This window comes from Schistocerca gregaria, chromosome 9, assembly GCF_023897955.1.
Source record: "Schistocerca gregaria isolate iqSchGreg1 chromosome 9, iqSchGreg1.2, whole genome shotgun sequence".
Classification (NCBI taxonomy): domain Eukaryota; kingdom Metazoa; phylum Arthropoda; class Insecta; order Orthoptera; family Acrididae; genus Schistocerca; species Schistocerca gregaria.
Window position 1 is genome coordinate 158,418,927 of NC_064928.1, and position 13,960 is coordinate 158,432,886.

General features: G+C 44.1%; 1 protein-coding gene across 2 annotated transcripts in view; it reads left to right on the forward strand.

Moving 5' to 3' along the window:
* Window positions 1-12,967, forward strand: part of LOC126291839 (uncharacterized) — a 501,394-nt gene extending 488,427 nt beyond the window's left edge. Inside the window, exon 7 of one of the 2 annotated variants that reach the window (XM_049985553.1) lies at window positions 9,499-12,967. In XM_049985553.1, the coding sequence (XP_049841510.1) occupies window positions 9,499-9,567 (69 nt within the window). In that variant the 3' untranslated portion in view covers window positions 9,568-12,967. The remainder of the gene's footprint in view (window positions 1-9,498) is intronic. The other variant, XM_049985554.1, reaches the window with a different exon arrangement.
* Window positions 12,968-13,960: the final 993 nt, after the last annotated feature.

Consider the following 13,960-nt stretch of genomic DNA (forward strand, 5'->3'; position numbering starts at 1 on the left):
CTGCCTCGGGCATGGATGTGTGTGATGTCCTTAGGTTAGTTAGGTTTAAGTAGTTCTAAGTTCTAGGAGACTGATGACCTTAGAAGTTAAGTCCCATAGTGCTCAGAGCCATTTTTTTGTCATAATGTCTAGTAAATTTTTAATACAATCAGAAACCTGATTTCTCGTCGTCGGCGTCGTTGTTATTGTTTTTGAGCTCGTGGTGGTCTTCAGTCCAAAGACTCGTTGTGACGCAGCTCTCCATGTTGCTCCATCCTGTGCAAGCCTCTTCATCTCCAACTACTGCAGCCTACATCCTTCTGAATCTGCTTATTGTATTAATCTCTTGGTCTCCCTCTGCGACTTTTATCCTCCACACTTCTCTCCAGTACTAAACTGGTGATCATTGATGTCTCCGAGTCTGTCGTATCAACAGATCCCACCTTGTACTCAAGTTGTGCCGCAAATTTCTTGTCTCCCTAACTCTATTCAGTGCCTCCTCATTAGTCACGTAATCTTATGCTGGTATTTTGTTCATTAGGCAACAGTGCAAAGCTGTATCGAACGTCTTCGGGAAGTCAGGAGACGAGTTATCAACCTGGGCGACAGAATATACTGCCTTGTGCGTCTCGTGGGCGGGACTTTATAGAGTGCTATCGAATTTACCTCTCCTTTTTATTCATTTAAGACTATTTGCTTTCGGTGGCTTTTTTGTTTTCCCCTGGGGACCGGCGGGAGGAAAGTTGCCTAATGAGAGGGAAGCCCATTATCTGTGCTGGCGGCACTAAGAGGATTGTCGCAACTCCGGCAGCTCCAGTACGCTCTCTGCGAGAAGGTAGGGAAGAGCATGCCGGCGACCGCCTACGGAAGAAGCAACTAAAACAGTGGCGGCCACATTCTGTCCTTGCCGTCTTTCCGACAGGTTTCGGGTGACGCTGGAGGATAAAGCAGCAGCAGCAGCAGCAGCAGCAGCATTCCAAACGTTCGCGATATGATTTAAGTTAGGGGTAGGGCAGGGCAGACCGTTCGCCGAATATCCTCTCGTTCCAAGACCTCCTCCACCATCGCTGTTCAATGCAGGCGGGCATTGACATCCATAAAATGAAATCAGGACCGGATGAATCCCCGATAAGAAGCACTTGGGGAAGGAAGTCTCGCAATAATGATGACTCAGGAGTGTACCGCGTTCAACGATTCCGACGTTAGTGCGCCAAAGCAACATTATGCCTCCCCACATCATAACTCTTGCACGAACATAATGGTCACGTTCGACTATTTTTAGCATTTATTTACAACCGCTCGCTCACAGGAACATCCGTACCTAAAGACTGGAAAATTGCTCAAGTCACACCAATACCCAAAGAGGGAAATAGGAGTAATCTACTGAATTACAGGCCCATATCACTAACATCGATTTGCAGTAGGGTTTTGGAACATATACTGTGTTCGAACACTGCTGGCCAGGGTAGCCGAGAGCTCTAATGCGCTGCTTCCTGGACTCGCGTAGGCGCGCCTGCCCAGGATCGAATCCGTCTGGCGGACTGACGACAAGGGCCGGTGTGCCGGCCAGCCTGGATGTGGTTTTTAGGCGGTTTTCCACATCCCGATAGGTGAATACCGGGCTGGTCGACACGTTCGGCCTCAGTTACGCGACTCGCAGACATTTGCAACGTGTTCGCACTATTCCATGGCTTACACAAGATGCAGGTAGCTGGGGTACACTGATTCCGTCCCAGGGGGTATGGGGTGGCGACGGGAAGAGCATTCGGCCACCCATTAAAATTAACGTGCCACGTCCGTTTAAACATAACAGCAGACCCCGCAAGTCGCGATTAATGCTTGGAAAGAGAGAGAGAGAGAGACTGTACTCGAACATTATGAATTATCTTGAAGAAAACGATTTATTGGCACATAGTCAGCACTGATTCAGAAAATATAGTTCTTGTGAAACACAACTAACTCTATAATGAGTGCTATCGACAGAGGATGTCAAATTGATTTCATATTCTTAGATTTCCAGAAGGCTTTCGACACCTCTCCTCACAAGCGTCTTCTAACCAAACTGTATGGAATATCGCCTCCGTTGTGCGACTGGATTCGTGATTTCCTGTCAGAAAGGTCACAGTTCGTAGTAATAGACGTAAAATCATCGTGTAAAACAGAACTAATATCCTGCGTTCCACAAGGAAGTGTTATAGGCCCCCTGTTGTCCCTGATCTATATTAACGACATAGGAGACAATCTGAATATCCCGATTGTTTGCAGATGATGCTGTCATTTACCGTCTTGTAAAGTCAACAGATGCCCAAAAGGTATTGCAAAACGCTTTAGATACAGGGTGTTTCAAAAATGACCGGTATATTTGAAACGGCAATACAAACTAAACGAGCAGCGATAGAAATACACCGTTTGTTGCAATATGCTTGGGACAACAATACATTTTCAGGCAGACAAACTTTCGAAATTACAGTAGTTACAATCGTCAACAACAGATGGCGCTGCGGTCTGGGAAACTCTATAGTACGATATTTTCCACATATCCACCATGCGCAGCAATAATATGGCGTAGTCTCTGATTGAAATTACCCAAAACCTTTGACAACGTGTCTGGCGGAATGGCTTCACATGCAGATGAGATGTACTGCTTCAGCTGTTCAATTGTTTCTGGATTCTGGCGGTACACCTGGTCTTTCAAGTGTCCCCACAGAAAGAAGTCACAGGGGTTCATGTCTGGCGAATAGGGAGGCCAATCCACGCCGCCTCCTGTATCTTTCGGATAGCCCAAAGCAATCACACGATCATCGAAATATTCATTCAGTAAATTAAAGACGTTGGCCGTGCGATGTGGCCGGGCACCATCTTGCATAAACCAAGAGGTGTTCGCAGTGTCGTCTAAGGCAGTTTGTACCGCCACAAATTCACGAAGAATGTCCAGATAGCGTGATGCAGTAATCGTTTCGGATCTGAAAAATGGGCCAATGATTCCTTTGGAAGAAATGGCGGCCCAGACCAGTACTTTTTGAGGACGCAGGGACGATGGGACTGTAACATGGGGCTTTTCGGTTCCCCATATGCGCCAGTTCTGTTTGTTGACGAAGCCGTCCAGGTAAAAATAAGCTTCGTCAGTAAACCAAATGCTGCCCACATGCATATCGCCGTCATCAGTCCTTTGCACTATATCGTTAGCGAATGTCTCTCGTGCAGCAATGGTAGCGGCGCTGAGGGGTTGCCGCGTTTGAATTTTGTACGGATAGAGGTGTAAACTCTGGCGCATGAGACGATAGGTGGACGTTGGCGTCATTTGGACCGCAGCTGCAACACGGCGAACGGAAACCCGACGCCGCTGTTGGGCCACCTGCTGCACTAGCTGCGCGTTGCCCTCTGTGGTTGCCGTACGCGGTCGCCCTACCTTTCCAGCATCCGTCACGTTCCCAGTCCGTTGAAATTTTTCAAACAGATGCTTTATTGTATCGCTTTGGTTACATTAAACCTCCGTTGAAAACTTCGTCTTGTTGCAACAACACTGTGTTCTAGGCGGTGGAATTCCAACACCAGAAAAATCCTCTGTTCTAAGGAATAAGCCATGTTGTCCACAGCACACTTGCACGTTGTGAACAGCACACGCTTACAGCAGAAAGACGACGTACAGAATGGCGCACCCACAGACTGCGTTGTCTTCTATATCTTTCACATCACTTGCAGCGCCATCTGTTGTTGAAAATTGTTACTACTGTAATTTCGAAAGTTTGTCCGCCTGAAAATGTACTGTTGTCCCAAGCATATTGCAACAAACGGTGTATTTCTATCGCTGTTCGTTTAGTTTTTATTGCCGTTTCAAAAATACCGGTCACTTTTGAAACACCCTGTAAGATACACAACTGGCCATTAAAATTGCTACACCACGTGCTACAGGCGCGAAATTAAACCGACAGGAAGTAGATGCTGTGATATGCAAATGATTAGCTTTTCAGAGCATTCACACAAAGTTGGAGCCATTGGCGACACCTAGAACGTGCTGACATAAGGAAAGTTTCCAACCGAGTTTTCATACACAATCACCAGTTGACCGGCGTTGCCTGGTGAAACGTTGTAGTGATGCCTCGTGTAAGGAGGAGAAATGCGTACCATCACGTTTCCGACTTTGATAAAGCTCGGATTGTAACCTATCTCGATTGTGGTTTATTATATCGCAACATTGCTGCTCACGTTGGTCGAGATCCAATGACTGTTAGCAGAATATGGAATCGGTAGGTTCAGGAGGGTAATACGGAACACTGTGCTGGATCCCAACGGCCTCTTATCACTAGCAGTCGAGATGGTCGAGATGACAGGCATCTTGTCCGCACGGCTGTAACGGATCGTGCAGCCACGTCTCGATCCCTGAGTCAACAGATGTACAGACAGGAGCGCCTGCGATGATGTACAACACGAGGAACCTGGGTACGCGAATGGCAAAATGTCATTTTTTCGGATGAATTCAGGTCCTGTTTACAGCATCATTATGGTCGCATCCGTGTTTGGTGACATCACAGTGAACGCACATTAGAAGCTTGTATTCATCATCACCATACTGGCGTATCACCCGGCGTGATGGTATGGGGTGCCATTGGTTACACGTCTCGGTCACCTCTTGTTCGACTGACGGCACTTTGAACAGTGGACGTTACATTTTAGATGTGTTACGACCCGTGGCTCTACCCTTCATTCGATACCTGCGAAACGCTACATTTCAGCAGGATAATGCAGGACGGCGTGTTGCAGGTCATGTATAGGCCTTTCTGGATACAGAAGATGTTCGACTGCTGCCGTGGCCAGAACATTCTCCAGACCTCTCACCAATTAAAAACGTCTGGTCAATGGTGGCCGAGCAACTGGCTCGTCACAATACCCCAGTCACCACTCTTGATAAACTGTGATATCGTGTTGAAGCTGCATGGGCAGCTGTACCTGTACACGCCATCCAAGCTCTGTTTGACTCAATGCCAAGGAGTATCAAGGCCGTTATTACGGCCAGAGGTGGTTGTTCTGGGTATTGATTTCTGAGGTTCTATGCACCCAAATTGCGTGACAATGTAATCACATGTGATTTCTAGTAAAATATATTTGTCCAATGAAGACCCGTTTATCATCTGCATTTCTTCTTGGTGTAGCAATTTTAATTTCTAGTAGTGTATCTGTATGGCGTGAAAAGTGGCAATTGACTCTGAATATGAAAAGTGTGAAGTTATTCGCATGAGTACTAAAAGAAATCCGCTCAATTTCGATTACCCGATCTGAAAGCTGTAAATTCCGACGCCCAAGGTGTATTTACGGATTACAGTTAAAAATAAGCTAATTGGGAACGGAAAATGGAAAGGAACGTTTGGCGTCATTGGCCGGGAGGCCCCTTGCGGGGCAGGTCCGGCCGCCTTGGTGCAGGTCTTGTTACATTCGACCCCACATTGGGCGACCTGAGTGCCGGACGGGGATGAAATGTTGACGAAGACTGCACAACACCCAGTCCTTGAGCGGATAAAATCCTCGACCCAGCCGGGAATCGAGCCCGGGCCAGTAGGACAGCAATCCGACACGCTGACCACTCAGCTAAATTGGAAAGACCACATAGATAATGTTTTGGCTAGAGGAAGCCAAAGACCGCGCTTCATTGGTAGAACACTTAGGCGGTGCAACAGGTCTACTAAAGAGACTCCTTACATCACGTTTGTCCACCCTGCTCTGGAGTACTACTGTGTGATGTGGGAACTGAATGAGATGAGACTGACGGATGACATCGAAAAAACTCAAAGAAGGGCAGCTCGTTTTGTATTATCGCGAAATAGGGGAGATAGTCATCACCAGTTTTCTCCTCCGATTGCGAAAACATTCTGTTGGCACCCACCTACATAGGGAGAAATGATCGTCACGATAAAATAAGAGAAATCATGACTCGCACAGCATAATTTAAGTGCTCGTTTTTCCCACGCTCCGTTCGAGAGTGGAACGGTAAAGACACAGCTTGAAGGTGGTTCATTTAACCCTCCGCCAGGCACTTTATTGTGAATAGCAGAGTAATCACGTATACGTAGATGTAGAAATTCCTGTGTCCATTACGTGTTCTCACCTCTCGCCGTTTGAGGGTACGTCGAGCTTTGTGGAACAGAACCGTTTTGGTGGTGCAGGTTTTTGTTATTCACATACCCCGCCCAGTGCTGCCATGGTCATGTGAGAGGCACTAAAGACCGATTCCCACTAGAGAGTGGCGCTCTGACGCGGCGGCTCGCGGAATTGGGGTTCCCACCTGGGAGCGGCAGGCGTTAACGGCAACAAATGTTGGACCGCCACTGAGGATTGGGGACGGGACCCATTGAAACGCCTGGTGCATTTGATTAACGATACCGTGAACCTACAAGGAAGAAAGACGAAACTCGGTGGAGACATACCAGCTCTTTTATTTACTTTACGATGTACTCTTTCGCATACTTCATCATTCGTATTTTGTTACCATAAACAGATTTCATGATTACTGTTCATAACTCTCTCATTTAGAAAACATATCGCCTCGCAACAGGAACTTATTGTTACTTTCTTAATAGCATTTAGTATTGCAAATTGCAATACTTAAATACTATAATGATAGTGCACTTCCTGTGATGTGGTAGTCATTTATTTACAACTGAAAATGTCTGACAGTTGGTCCTCAGTATTTGCTGTGTTAAGATAATGTATTTTAACCACTCTGTGAGTGTGAGCTATTGAAACTACCAATGAAGTAGTACCACAACACTCAGCTCCATTTCCAAAAATACAGCCACGCGGGGTAGCTGCGCGGTCTAGGGTCTAACGCCTCATAAAATGTTGTGCTAATGTAAATTATTTTATTACTAACGAAATACATTTCGCATGCTGTGGTGCATGCATTAAATGTTGGTAAGTCTCAATCGGTGGTTATCCCATGTCAGTCATTCTTGGCGAACTCCCCATGTTGAGAAACGCTGGATCCCACATGCCAAGCTATGTGGCCCATCCCAGGTTACCTGAGTCTCTACCTGCAGCATCGTGTTAAACGTACTGGCCTCTCCTAATAGAATACCGGAGAATGTGCAAACTATAATATCCCTTTTGGCTTTACAGATTGCAAATTCCGTAGCCCTTTCACACATAGTAATGTCCTGTCCTGCAGTATTTCTGAATGAACAGCCATAAAAGATTTCTAAACCAAATTTGAAGCTCACAGCTTAATATTCTTACTCTCAAGTGCATTCCACTGATCGTACCTCGCTGGAACTATATAACACATTGGGAAATCACACTCAATAGTTCTTTAGCGACCATTTCTGTGGCTTGTAGCTTTTGCCCAAGCTACTTAGACCCCCACACCGTTCCACCAAGTCACAGGCGCCGATTCAATGGTGAGAACCCAGTAGTGTTAACAACACACTAGCCGATTCCAGCCAACTTGCCTATCAGCGCAGTCAATTTTCCTGGTATTGTTGCACAAGCTTTCAATGTTGGCATTATCAAGTTTCAGTATCTCAGCTGATACAAAATTTGAGGCGAGTAACTGTGCAATAAAATTACGTACCTCTCTGCAAACAATCGCTGTCCGAAAACCTCATTCCGGTATATTGAACCTCTTACAAAATAAGTACAAGTTTTAGGTGACTTACCCTAAATATAATGATGGCATCTCTTACTTTACACAACCCATGACAACATCAATAGCATGTGCAAGATCGATAAAAAAAAAAGCACTCCGTCTTCAGCCCACAAGTGGCCCATCGAGACCATCCGATCGCCATGTCATCCTCAGCGGAGGATGTGGATAGGAGAGGCGTGTGGTCAGCACACTGCTCTCCAAGTCGTTGTGATGGTTTCTTTTGACCGGAGCCGCCACTATTCGGTCGAGCAGCTCCTCAGTTGGCATCACGAGGCTGAGTGCACCCCGAAAAATCGCAGTAGTACATGGCGGCCCCAACGGTTACCCATCCAAGTGGCGGCCACGCCCAACAGCGCTTAACTTCGGTGATTTGAGGGGAACCAGTGTAGCCACTGCGGCAAGGCCGTTGCCACAAGATCGATAACTGAATAAATTAATAAAAATTCCTATGAGTACTCGGATGAAATACACTGCCTGGCCAAAAGACGAAGCACCCAGAAAGGGAGGACGAATGAAACTTGAAAAGTTGAGTGATAGCAAAATCGAGTGAAATTTTCAATAAACTTCGCAGTATTGAGCCTACTTAGCAATATCACTTTGCACCCCTTCTGGCCTGCATGCATGCACTGATTCATTTGGGAAGAGTGTCTTGAAGCCGATCTGTCCTCTCCTCTGGCAGCCCATCCCACAACTATTGTAACTAGCCCTTGATATCCTGGATACTACGACCCAATGAGACAGAGTCGACATTTGAGCTGGTCGGAAACATGTTCTATCAGACAAAAATCTGGGATTTTGTCTGGGAGTATCTCAACATTATGCAGGCAGTTCATGGAGACACATGCCATCTGGGATTTTGTCTGGGAGTATCTCAATATTATGCAGGCAATTCATGGAGACACATGCCATGTGTGCTGATGAATGATACCAGAATACTGTCTCACGAGACATAACGTGACGATTAACGTTCCGTCAGAGTTACCTTAGTCACTACCAGCTGTGGCCTGAGACTCTTCTCGGTGACAACTCATAACATGACTCCACGAGTAACACAACTGTTCCTCTCCAAAATGTTGGAATAAATGCACCTCCACCCAGGTCTCCACCGTACTCACTGACAGTAATTGTCTGAGGTACGTCAGCAGTCCGCACTTTCCAGACAGTACCATTCTAGCAAGATATTGTTCATGGCAGTCTACACATACATCGGTAATTTTCTATTCCAATTGCTGCTGCTCTCCGACCGCTGCTCTCAGATGTCAGCTGTAGATGTGAAGAGGTTACAGTGTGCTCAGTCCACAGTGCAGCGATCCTCCACTGTGGTGGTCAAACGTGGATGACCAGAACCTTGATGAAAAATATGCCGGCATTCACATTTTGATGCAGTCCAAACCTGGGCCACTTTCACAATCGAATGCACCAAAAGTCTGGAAATTGCACGGTTCGACCACAATGAGGCCATTTTCAGACTTTTCTGGGGGCTGTCAACACCGTTTCACAATAGTCGGCAGTATCTCCATGTCCGTGATCGTTCAACATCTAACACTGTTCACACTCTATTATATCCAACTAGTCCTGGTAACAGTACTGGAGTAAGACTAATGGACCGTGGAGGCAGGTCTACCTGTCACAGAGAATTTCAGCTGTAATTCTTTACGCAACCACTTGCGCTGTGTATGTGTACAAATTTACATTCGTATCCAACCATATCTTCCAGTGGTTCACCCTTTCAACCAGACAGCACATTAATATTGGCAATATAATCGTGATACTATCTCGAAATAATGTCTAAGATATCTAAACTAAATATTATTCTTAAAAAAGTGGTTGTACTCACAAATGACTTTTTATTCTTGTCTTTTCCTTTTCCTTTTTTGTCACAGAAGATGTCGAACGAGCTGCAGTCTGGCGACAAGGCAACACTGCTTCCCGATGGTTCAGAAGACGAGTAAAGAGCTACCTGCTGTCCCCATCATAATGGTCAGCAGGCTCCAGATGTGGCCTGCTATTGGTCGGTGGTCCACCAATTGCAAGGGAGGCGCTGCAGCTGCCACGTTGCCACGTCTCTGCTGGAACTCTAGCTTCTGTTTTGGTCAGACTCGCAGTTTACAGAAACCTCCCCAGCCAGAAAGTGGTTCGCCAAAGCTGCGGAGATCTGCCGAACGAGCAGGGTGCTTGCTGCTTCGTGGTTTTCGAGATGTTTGCTGATTATGACCAAACTGTTGCATCATAGTATTAACAGAAAAAGAACTGCTTCTTTGCTCTGCTTTATCATTCGAATAAGTCTTGAACCACGACTTATGCTGTGTAATCTCTCGTCAAGTTTCAGTGTTTACTGTAAATAATAATCCTGTTAAGCTTACAACAAAATATGGGCAGTTGAAATGTGATGAAGTGAATGGAAAAAAATGACATATCAGATCCTTCTGCATTGGAGGGAAATGTCAGTGAATGGAACAGATGTTTATCATTGTATTCACAGAGTTTTGTTGATGTTACATTCCAGTCTCATTAATTTATAACAGTGTAATAAGTTTGTATTATGTATCTAGTCGTACTATAAAGACTTTCCACACACATATATGTGCAAGCAGTCATGTTTACTGTTTATGATGAGAGAATTTTTATGCATTTTAATGGACTTTAAGTATCCTGAGAAAATAACCAGGTATAAAGGGCTACAGGGTAGTCCACAAATGTGGAAGAACACTTCTAAAACCAAAATTTGTTGATAAATAGAAATTTAAAGTCAAGTAGTACAAGACATGTTTCTGCAGAGGGGGAGGGGGCACGTTCGAGGTTATGTTACCAATACGGGGATCATTTTGGAAATCATCATCTTGGATCCAACTTGTAGTTTTCAAAGGGAAAGGGGATCATGTCACATACAAAAATAGTAGGGTCTTTCATTTGAGTGTAGCTTTATTCAATCTCGAGTTACGTCGCATTTTATAGAGAACAAGACACATGCCAATAGTAACACATGAAGCTTACAGAATGTTTTCGATGTGTTGTACAGCACGTTGTATGGTGGATGTTATTTGATTCGCTCATTGCTCATGGACTTAAACTGACTTCCTTACTTCACCCAATGGTATGTAGCATATTGGGCAACCAATTTCTTCCAGCAAACTCGATCATCTAATAGGCTACAAAGTCTTCAAATTTCAACCAGTTTATGTCTATACATTCAATAATCTTTGAAAAACTTCGTTTACAAGTGTTACGAGGGCTTCCTCTACTTCCGTATCCACCTGTTGATTTCCACAACAGTGTTGCTTTGGGCATTTTCCATATTTCTTTCGTGGAATGTGCCCCAAAAGCTTCAGCCTTCTTTCAGCAACGATTTTGTGGAGGCTGTGTGGACCACGTCTTCTTAGCATGTCATTATCTGAAATGTGGTCGTGATAACTGATCTGCAAAATTCACCTCAAGCATAGTCGGTGGAAAACGTTGAGCTGGCGTGCTGATTGCTGATTTTTCCAGATCTCACATTCGCATGTGGCCATCGGTACGATGATAGAGAAGTAGTTTTGTGGGCACACTTACAGTGTAATTGCTATATGGATCGCTTTCATTGGAAGACTGTACAAGCTCTCCCATTTCTACTGATGCTGTATGCATCTAAGTTCTCGTTATTACAGATAATGCTGCTGGGGTATGGAAATCGGTCAGTACCTTCTTTGTCGTGTATATATGCAGAGTGAAGCGAGGAATGATAATTTATAGCTTGGCTATAATGGAATATCATCTCGCCATTGAACGAAACAAGGGATCCTGCATGAAACCCAGACATGACTGCTGTAATCAAGCAGGATCCCCCGTTTCGTTCGATGCTAAGATGTTATTCTAAAGCAGTTGGCCTCAGCTACCCTGCTCTAGTTTAGGGGAATGTGAATTTGGACTGAGGGTGGAGGCATTCTAGGGCAGCCTGTGCAGTTATGCAAAGCGACTGTGCCGTAGTAGCTTAGCTGTTAGCACATGTGCCTAGTGAGCAGCAGAGCTGGGTTCGATGCCTGGTCTTGGTATAAATTTTCATTCATCACTTCCGTCTGCATACATATGTCATAGATGTTTGAGACCTGGAGAAATCTCTGAAACCATATACTTCCATTTGATTGTCGTCTGTTTCATTATAATACTTCCATTTGATTGTCGTCCGTTTCATTATAATTTGGGTTGGCAGGTTTCCACTTTTTATGCACACTGTGTTTGTCTTATCAGCATTTATTTTTTTAGAACTTGGTAATCCAGCATGGTAGACAATAGTTGTCTGTGGTCGTTCTTCAGAAAAATCCAGATCCGAAGGCCTTGATTCCTTATTCCAACGTATGCCCATGTTCGAGTTGTAAAGAGTTTTTCTTATTATGAAATCGGTGATTAATATGAAAAGAAATGGTGGCAAAAAGCAGCAAGTGAACCAAAATTCTCCCTATTGATGTATGGCTGATTCCTGCAAGATTCGGTTGAACTTTCACTCTACAATACCAAAACAGCAGCTGATGATGCTTCATCCGTAGCCGTTTTTGATCTACAGATTGTCAATTTTCCTGCGACAGAGCCACTTTCAAGGAATTTTGCAAGAAGTTTCACCGCCGCGCTGTGGATATTGGGCGTTCTGTCTGTGATGCGCTGGCTGAAATCCTATGCGATAACACGGGCGCTATTCTCTCGCGAAATCAGGAAGTTCTCAATTCGTTCAGTTTGTGTTAACGACATCGGTTTTCACGACACGTGTAATTAAGGAACGTCAGTCATAACACGAGAAACAACAAGTATGTGTACGTAGGAAAGACAGCATTGTTTTCCTCGTGTAATAGTCCACCCATTTGATATATCACATGATCTTCTATCCATCTGATAATTATCAGCTGTGTCGAAGATGGCGACTTCCAAAATGGTCGCCATGTACATAGCTTCTCAGGTTTCCCCAGTTTCCGTCAGCACACTACTTGACTATAAATTTCTATTTATTCACTTGTTTTTGTTTTATTTATCTAGTTCCACACATATGGACCAGCCTGTGTAGTTGGCTGTGTGCTGAGTGAATATTGTACAAAACCTTAGACTAAGCCTATGCACTTAACAACATGAATGCACTCTGTGCCAGACTCATGCAAAGGAAAGCAACGCGGCACTATCTGAGCACTTTAAAAAGACAAAATACTATATATATATTACAGCCTAACTTTTCCTTTAAGTTTGTGCTTTTAGAGTGGTCTGACTGACAAATTTAGCTAACATCATGTAATGTACCACGCTGTTCTTTCCTCCATTCATGGGATGATATATTCCTGCATATCTGATCTATTTATTCACCGAAAAAAATTAAAATTTTGTATTTGTTATGTTCTCATTGCCAATTCTTTGGGAAAGATGGACTATCTGACTCAGTAATGACACGTTTCTCGACAGGGGAATGAAATTTTTCCTACTCCTAAATCCTTCCACACTTATTTATTCACGTTCTCCAGTAGATAAAATGGAACTGATAACAGGGATCTCTTTTTTCTTCATTAAAAACTGTAGGTGTCAAAAGCCAGTCAATATCCTCATTTCAGATGGAAATATATGTCTCTGCTGTTCAAAGAAATTGGTATTATGTGCGAGAACATCAAGAGCTGGAGATAGCTGCATGGACAGAAAAGATGCTGACACTCATCTTGTTGAAATAACGATTGCAAAAAAAGAAAGGAAACGTTAATAACACGCCGATACAAACATCTCAAACTTTCAGTGATGCAGGTCATTACAGCAGGAGACGCAGAAGGAGAGACACTATAGAAGTTATGAAGAAAATTGACCTCGATAAGAACACGAAACGGTATGGATTTGAGGCGAGATTACGTCCTCATAAATATGTAGCTCTGGAAAGTTGGATAGCTTGTGTTTTATTTTCAGCAATCCTGTTTTTTTTATACTGATTTGGACCAAATGTATTTTGCTTCCACATTTCATTGAAGGATGTTCAGTTGCCACAAATAAAGTTACGATTGTACAACATGTTATATTTAGAGGGCTATTCTTTTCAGTTTCTGTCCTAATGTACATGCTCATTCGAAATAGTTTTTTTTTTTTTTAATATCAAAGTGTGTCTTTATTCATGCCTTACGCAACTCCCACATAAAACGTGTTCTGCATTTTTGTCGACTAATTTAGGGAAATCACGGAAAACACACACTGAGTGATAAAAAGATGTTGTATACAAACTGACCTCTTGATTATGTCTCATAATTGTTCGATCGGATTCATGTCGAAAGATCTTGGTGACCAAATCATTTGCTCGAATTTCCCATAATGTTCTTTAAAGCAATCGCGAACAACTGTGGCCCGACGAAATGACCC